This window comes from Penaeus chinensis, chromosome 3, assembly GCF_019202785.1.
Source record: "Penaeus chinensis breed Huanghai No. 1 chromosome 3, ASM1920278v2, whole genome shotgun sequence".
Taxonomy (NCBI): domain Eukaryota; kingdom Metazoa; phylum Arthropoda; class Malacostraca; order Decapoda; family Penaeidae; genus Penaeus; species Penaeus chinensis.
This window is the reverse complement of record NC_061821.1, coordinates 14,861,698-14,869,197: the sequence shown is the minus strand read 5'-3', so window position 1 is coordinate 14,869,197 and position 7,500 is coordinate 14,861,698. Positions and strand designations below refer to the sequence as shown.

At 39.4% G+C, this 7,500-nt stretch overlaps 1 protein-coding gene across 1 annotated transcript in view; it reads right to left on the bottom strand.

Annotated features, from left to right (window-relative positions):
• LOC125040512 overlaps positions 1–5,210 on the bottom strand; it is a 6,019-nt gene extending 809 nt beyond the window's left edge. The window contains exons 1-4 of the mRNA XM_047635075.1: positions 5,125–5,210; positions 4,962–5,065; positions 128–246; positions 1–5 (exon numbers count right to left, since the gene is read on the bottom strand). The exon at positions 1–5 is cut by the window's left edge and continues 88 nt beyond it. Of these exons, the coding sequence (XP_047491031.1) occupies positions 1–5; positions 128–246; positions 4,962–5,065; positions 5,125–5,139 (243 nt within the window). The 5' untranslated portion in view covers positions 5,140–5,210. The remainder of the gene's footprint in view (positions 6–127; positions 247–4,961; positions 5,066–5,124) is intronic.
• Positions 5,211–7,500: the final 2,290 nt, after the last annotated feature.

Genomic DNA, 7,500 nt, shown 5'->3' with positions numbered 1-7,500 from the left:
ACATTCTTGTAGTATGCAAAAAAAAAAACACAAGTCTATCAGTGCATGCTAGTCAGTGTTGTTATATCAAGGGCCGTGTCACACAGCCACGTCTACCATTTTTACATCAATATCTAAAGCATCGTGCCATCAGTATGAAGAGGGAGCTTGGATTTTTCGCCCAGGGCCTGACTCCATTTCACATTCAGCCTGATCCCGTGTGCAACCTGGGGCCCGTGTTCTTGTAGTGCGGAGTCTTTCGTGGAGCTGAAAAGGGAATCAATGGAAAAGTAAGTTTCCGTAACTTGGAATGACATTAACCAACTATACATTATATGTACAAGTGCACTAGTGATTAGATTTAAAGAAATTCCACACCAAAGGCTGAACGTATGGACTATGCTATGCAGTTGTAAAAATATACATATACTTTAATATCTATAATGTATATTATAATCAATATATATACTGTGTGCTTATGGATTGGTAATCTTGTTAAAACCAGCTATTTTATCAGCAGAGTAATGATGGTGTGACAACAAAGAATCTTTTTCGCCTGCACCTGATGCGTTTGCAATTGAAAAGAGAGACCTCTGGTAGGTTCATCAAACCCTTTGCCAGCGTACTCAACTCTGCGACAAAAAAAAATAATAGTCAAATGTAATGATAATGATAATGATAATGATAATGATTGATAATGATAATGATAATGATAATGATAATGATAATGATAATGATAATGATAATGATAATGATAATGATAATGATAATGATAATGATAACGATAACGATAACGATAACGATAACGATGATAATAATAATAATAATAATAATAATAATAATAATAATAATAATTATAATAATAATCACAATAATGATATTGTCAATAAGAATGAAACAGATTCCGCTAGGTATCCTTGCCACTGCTATTACTATACTCTGTCCAGACTCGGGAAAGAAAAAGCTGGCAAGTCACCCTGGACTCTTGAGCGGAGTTCTTCAAACTTTTTCATCACGAACCAGTTTGAATTTGCATTCTACCTTCGCGTACCTTTCTCTCAACCCGATATCAATTCACACACACACACACACACACATATATGCATATATGTATATACATTTATAGACATACATATACATATACTTTTTTTTATCATCTTCATTATTATCATTAATATTCTTATGTGCCATTTGAAGTACTTTGAAGAACCCTGCTCTAGATACAATTATTCGCCAAGTCTCTTTTGGGAAAAAAAATTATGAAGTGGTGTAAAATAAAAATACCTGGTGATATATATGTAAATATAAATATTAAAATCTGAATATTAGAATAAAAAGGAGACTTGACAGAGTACTCGAGATTCAAGATTAAGTTGTCAGTTTTCCCTTTCTTAAGATTTGACACAGTAGTTGTTTGGGAGCGTACATTTACCTCCCCAATGGTCGCACAATGAATGCTGTTGATGCGACAGTAAAGAATGATATCCTCTTACAAATACAGTCAATTTCTTCTCGATATTGTACTCAGAGTGTACCAAGAATTGAAAGAAAAGTTATTTAGCTCAAAATGCTGACATTACTTCCTTAATTCTTCTTATACTTCATACCTTTAAAATGCATATTCTTTCTTTCTTTTTACATAACAAGCAATTAACATTGTTTCGAGTATCTCTCCTATATTATTTGTAATGGGATTAATCACTCTCTGGGCAGCGGGACTCGTATGAGAAGTCTCTTACATCTTACTTACAAGGATAATGAATCAAATTAGAGGTGAGTGATTGACAATCTATTCGAAAGGACATACCACAGTGTTCACATAATGTTGAGAGATATATAAACAAGAATAGACTGACTGCATTCATTCGGACAGTGTTTACGTAATTTATACATTATTAGCAAAGCAATAATCACAAAAATGGTAGGCCACCTGTCGACAGCTGCCTGAACATCACCAACTGAATTGCTGCGTTGCTCGTGGTCACGACAGACATATATATAGGTCACTGGTCACAGCTGTCCTTAATGATGATGAAGGCACAGAAGCAGGGGCTGCATTTTCACACCCACGGCGCATACGCACGCGTAAATATTACTACAACTAAATATCTTTGGTAGTCCCAGAAAACCCAACGTGTTTGGAGTGTAGCGACGTAATTGCTCATCATAAACGCTGAATGGCTGCCACATGCACTGATAAGCACAGGGCGAAACACCTCATCTCACACAATTCGCCCAAGTATTAACAATAACCTAATAGCACACATGGCCGCACAAGACCCTCTGTCGCTGTCTCGCTGTCTGTCTGTCTCTGTCCCTGTCCCTGTCCCTGCCCCTGTCCCTGTCCCTGCCCCTGTCCCTGTCCCTGCCCCTGCCCCCGTCCCTGCCCCTGCCCCTGTCCCTGTCCCTGTCCCTGCCCCTGTCCCTGCCCATGTCACTGCCCCTGTCCCTGTCCCTGTCCCTGTCCCTGCCCCTGTCCCTGTCCCTGTACCTGCCCCTGCCCCTGTCCCTGTCCCTGTCCCTGTCTCTGTCTCTGTCCCTGTCTCTGTCCCTGTCTCTGTCCCTGTCTCTGTCTCTGCCTTGCCTTCCCCTCCCTCCCTCCCTCCCTCCCTCTTTTGTGTCAAGGTGCTGTCTATGCAACCAAATACACTTGCACAGATAAGACAGGCAGATATGCATACGTGAAACGTACACACAGGCACAGACTAATATAGTTTATTGTCCGCACATCACACACGTGTGTGTGTGTGGCGAGTTATATCTAAACTGTGTCATACAATTTCTGTTCTAGGATTTTTTCCTCCCTCTGAAAATGTAGTTAAATGGTGAACAAAATGATAGAAGTAAACAAAAATGGAGGATGATAAAGATCAATAGATGGATCGGTGAATAGTTTGTAACTAGCAACTCAATCAAAGGCGTCGATAAAGAAAGCTAAATCCACCGGGTAAAGGTTTTTCATATCCAGAAAGATAACTGTCTGGCACTATACTGTATACCTATCATGCATAAGATTATTTCGTCCTTAAAAAAGAACACGAATACTGAACCCTATTTTCTACTAATCTCCTGGGTTAATCGTTCTCACAGCCTAAAGGGGCGGTCACGCTAGTCTATTCTGCCGAGGAATAGACAGAGCGGGATACCTCTCCGGCTGTGAAGAGAACAGAGATGAAAATCCCTGCATAGAGCGTCACCGCTGTGTTGGTCTTTTGCCCCAGACAGAGAGGGAAAGATGATGCCAAAACTAGAATAGAGAGAGAGAGAGAGAGAGAGAGAGAGAGAGAGAGAGAGAGAGAGAGAGAGAGAGAGAGAAAGAGAGAAAGAGAAATAAAGAGAGAGGGAGAAAGAAAGAGAGAGGGAGAAAGAAAGAGAGGGAGAAAGAAAGAGAGAGGGAGAAAGAAAGAGAGAGGGAGAAAGAAAGAGAGAGAAAGAAAGAGGGAGAGAGAAAAATAGAGAGAAAGAGAGAGAAAGAGAGAGAGAGAGAGAGAGAGAGAGAGAGAGAAAGAGAGAGAGAGAGAGAGAGAGAGAGAGAGAGAGAAAGAGAGAGAGAGAGAGAGAGAGAGAGAGAGAGAGAGAGAGAGAGAGAAAGAGAGAAAGAGAGAAAGAGAGAGAAAAAGAGAGAGAGATAGAAAGAGATAGAAAGAGATAGAAAGAGATAGAAAGAGATAGAGAGAGAGAGAGAGAGAGAGAGAGAGAGAGAGAGAGATAGAGAGAGAGAGAGAGAGAGATAGAGAGAGAGAGAGAGAGAGAGAGAGAGAGAGAGAGAGAGAGAGAGAGAGAGAGAGAGAGAGAGAGAGAGAGAAAGAGAGAAAGAGAGAGAGAGAGAGAGAGAGAGAGAGAGAGAGATAGAGAGATAGAGAGAGAGAGAGAGATAGAGAGATAGAGAGAGAGAGGGAGATAGAGAGAGAGAGGGAGATAGAGAGAGAGAGAGAGAGAGAGAGAGAGAGAGAGAGAGAGAGAGAGAGAGAGAGAGAGAGAGAGAGAGAGATACATAGAGAGAGAGAGATACATAGAGAGAGAGAGATACATAGAGAGAGAGAGATACATAGAGAGAGAGAAATATATAGAGAGAGAAATATAGAGAGAGAGAAATATATATAGAGAAAAATATATATAGAGAGAAATATAGACAGAGAGAAATATAGACAGAGAGAAATATAGACAGAGAGAAATGTAGAGAGAGAGAAATGTAGAGAGAGAGAAATGTAGAGAGAGAAATATATAGAGAGAGAAATGTAGATAGAAATGTAGAGAGAGAGAAATATAGAGAGAGAGAAATATAGAGAGAGAGAAATATATAGAGAGAAATAGAGAGAGAGATAAATATAGAGAGAGAGATAGAGAAAGATAGATAAATATAGAGAGAGAAATATATATATATATAGAGAGAGAGATAGAGAGAGAGATAGAGATAGAGATAGAGATAGAGATAGAGATAGAGATAGAGATAGAGATAGAGATAGAGATAGAGATAGAGATAGAGATAGAGAGATAGAGAGGGGCTGACCGACTCTCAGGACAAAAGTGTTGCGCGTTCATTCGTACTGCGATGTTAGCTCTGTTGATACAGGAGCACAGTGTGTGAAATGAGGTAATACATTTTTTTTTTTTTTTTTTTTTCGTATTTCGTCCTATGCAGTCAGTCAGTGTTTACAGCAAGCGATGACGTCATCATCCTAACCCCAAACGTTGAAGTTATTTGACTAATTCAGTTCCTCTTCGGTTTCATTTTCGCCCCGGTAAGGAATTTATACGTGTGTAAAAATGGTAGACTCTGCCTTTGCGCGGTGTGAGCCGTTTTTGCTATCCTAGCTAGTTTATCATCGCGTGGATGCTTCTACATTCGTATCAATAATCTGAACTTCATTTTCGACCTCCCCAACTCAAGGAGAGGACGGTCCCCTTAACAAGCACAATATCGGCTCTGTTTTAAACATTTACCCATGACTTTATGCTGCGTAATTATTAGTAACACTTACTTTGTGCTTGGATTTACCCACCAATTTTTCAGATCACATGGAGTCCGAACTTTTCCAATTGCTGCTGCGTTGAATTGGGCTGCAATCTTGCTCCACATTTCCTTCTGTTTAAGACGCGTGGATTGATTCATTTTGTTGGACTTCTTGATGGATAATCTCTTACCCTTAACCAAGTCATTGAGAAGAGAGTTCTCCTTCTCTGAGAATTTCGAAGACCGACCTGATTCCATGTGTCACGCCAAAGACCAAAGACTACATACTGACACAGACAAGAATGTTCCAAGACTTGTTTTCCGCGTTAGGCCGATAGGTGACAGTAGCAAAGCATCTGTGTCGTCTGCTTGTTTATGTGTTTCAGTCCGCTTAATTACAAAATGACCGTCAGGTCTCCCCTGTGTGTTCTTTGCCTCAATAGGAAAGAAACGCATCCAGATTATGCATTCGACACATTTCCAAAAGACAAAGATTGTGTAAGAAAATACTTCTCACCATCAGGAAAATATGAATGTTTGTGTGTGTGTGTGTGTGTGTGTGTGTGTGTGTGTGTGTGTGTGTGTGTGTGTGTGTGTGTGTGTGTGTGTGTGTGTGTGTGTGTGTGTGTGCGTGTTTGTTTATGTGTTTGTTTGTTTAATAAAGAAACAATAGCCGAGAATTAGAAAGAAAAGAAAACATTTGCTTGTTGCAAATGGTAATTTGTTATGCACAGGTATTTCGTTACATATATTTCCTTTTGATACAATTACTACTCAACTGTTTTAGATTTGTTATCAAGTCTCTCTGAAAAGGAGTTATACTGCGCCTACCATTGCCTCGAATTAACTCAACAGGAAAATCTAGCTCCAGACTCATGTAAATTATAAGCGAGAAATATGACTTTTTCATGGTATCCTGACAAAAGGGCATATAATTGTATACAGACGGAAAATCGAATTCAAGTACAGTTGTTTAAAGCAAGTATATAACCCTTATGAGATCAATAACAAATTTTAAGCAAGGTCGATGAAAAAGAGAAGGCAAGGGCAGAAAACGTAATGAATACACAGAAACGGCATCACAAAACATAATACTCTTACTATATTATCGCACGAAAAGGTTTTGCGTCAATTCGATAGATGGCGCTAGTCCCTGTTTCAAGGGCGTACATTTTTTTAAAAGCTATACAGAAGAGCATTCCTATCTTTCAGTCTCTGATTCATATTGTGCGCACAAAATTTGTCAACTAACTCTGTGAAGGTACCTGATTCGGGTATATGGCAATTTGTTTTGTATAGTATTCCATTACCTGAATCTCATCTTGATAATGTTTACCAAATTCCGTCAGTTTCTGCTATATCTCTCATCATAATCAGCATCATTAATATCATTACCACAGAATATTCATTCAATTATTCTAACGCTGTAACCTGAACACGCAGATTTTTAAAAACTGACTTTTCGACATCATTTCACCAGTGAGTGCAATATATACGAGCTGTAGAAAATAGCCGCATCCACAAACATAGACATACATGCATCTCGAGAATTCCTCATGAAGAACTACGTTTATGACAGAATGGCTAATTTTGATACAAAAGACAAAGTTGTAGGGCTGGTAAATAAAGTTAGAAACTTATGCTCTGGAGACAATCTTCGTTTCCATTTTAAAAAAAGGTCAAACAGTAATGAAGAACATTCCAGAATCAGAACAAAAGTAAGAAGTTATTGGGCAACCCACTCTATGTTGGGCACAGAGTGGATCGCGGAATCCGATCAAGTTCAGTTTAATCTAAGAATCCCAGCGAAACAATGTTCAGGCGAGGAGTTCTGTCTGTTGCAGCATCTATTCATGCCCCACAAGGATTTCCTGCTCCAGTCGCATTGCAAGGAAAATAGTTACATCAGCAACATTGCTAAGGGGTAATGAATGGCCTGAAGACCTAAGATCAAAGTGGAAACGCTGGATGGCCAAGTTGCCTAAGCTTACGTCTCATAAGGCAAAACGATGCTTAATTCTTAATAAAAGGAAAATGTCTCTTATGAACTCAACCACATTTCTGACGAAAGTTTTAGTGACTATGGCCAATGCACATATCTTAGAGCTGATACCAAAGACAGCCAAAGACATTGTCCTCTAGTCCAGAGTAGCACCACTTAAGATGATAACAATACCAAGATTAGCCCTAACAGCAGCTGTAACATCTATCAAGATTGGTGAATTTCTGAAATCTGAATTAATTACCCCGGATTAAAGGACGTAAATTTTGAGGTAAGAGTAAAAAACAGAAAATGGCAGATTTAGCAGCCGAAAGACTGGAAGAGGCCACCCATTCACTGAGTAGATTGTTTTGTTCTTGAAATATGGCCTCGTTGTCACTTGTCAAGCACCAGGAATCATCCATATTGAGGTATTAGACAATTTAACGATGGATGCATTTATTAATGGTTGACAATGTCTTGCCATAAGAGGAACGGTACTAACTGTTCGATGCGATCAAGAAGCAAATTTCGTGGCAAGAGAAAGGGAATTAACGAAATCCCATGAAGACACGGAGAACGACGC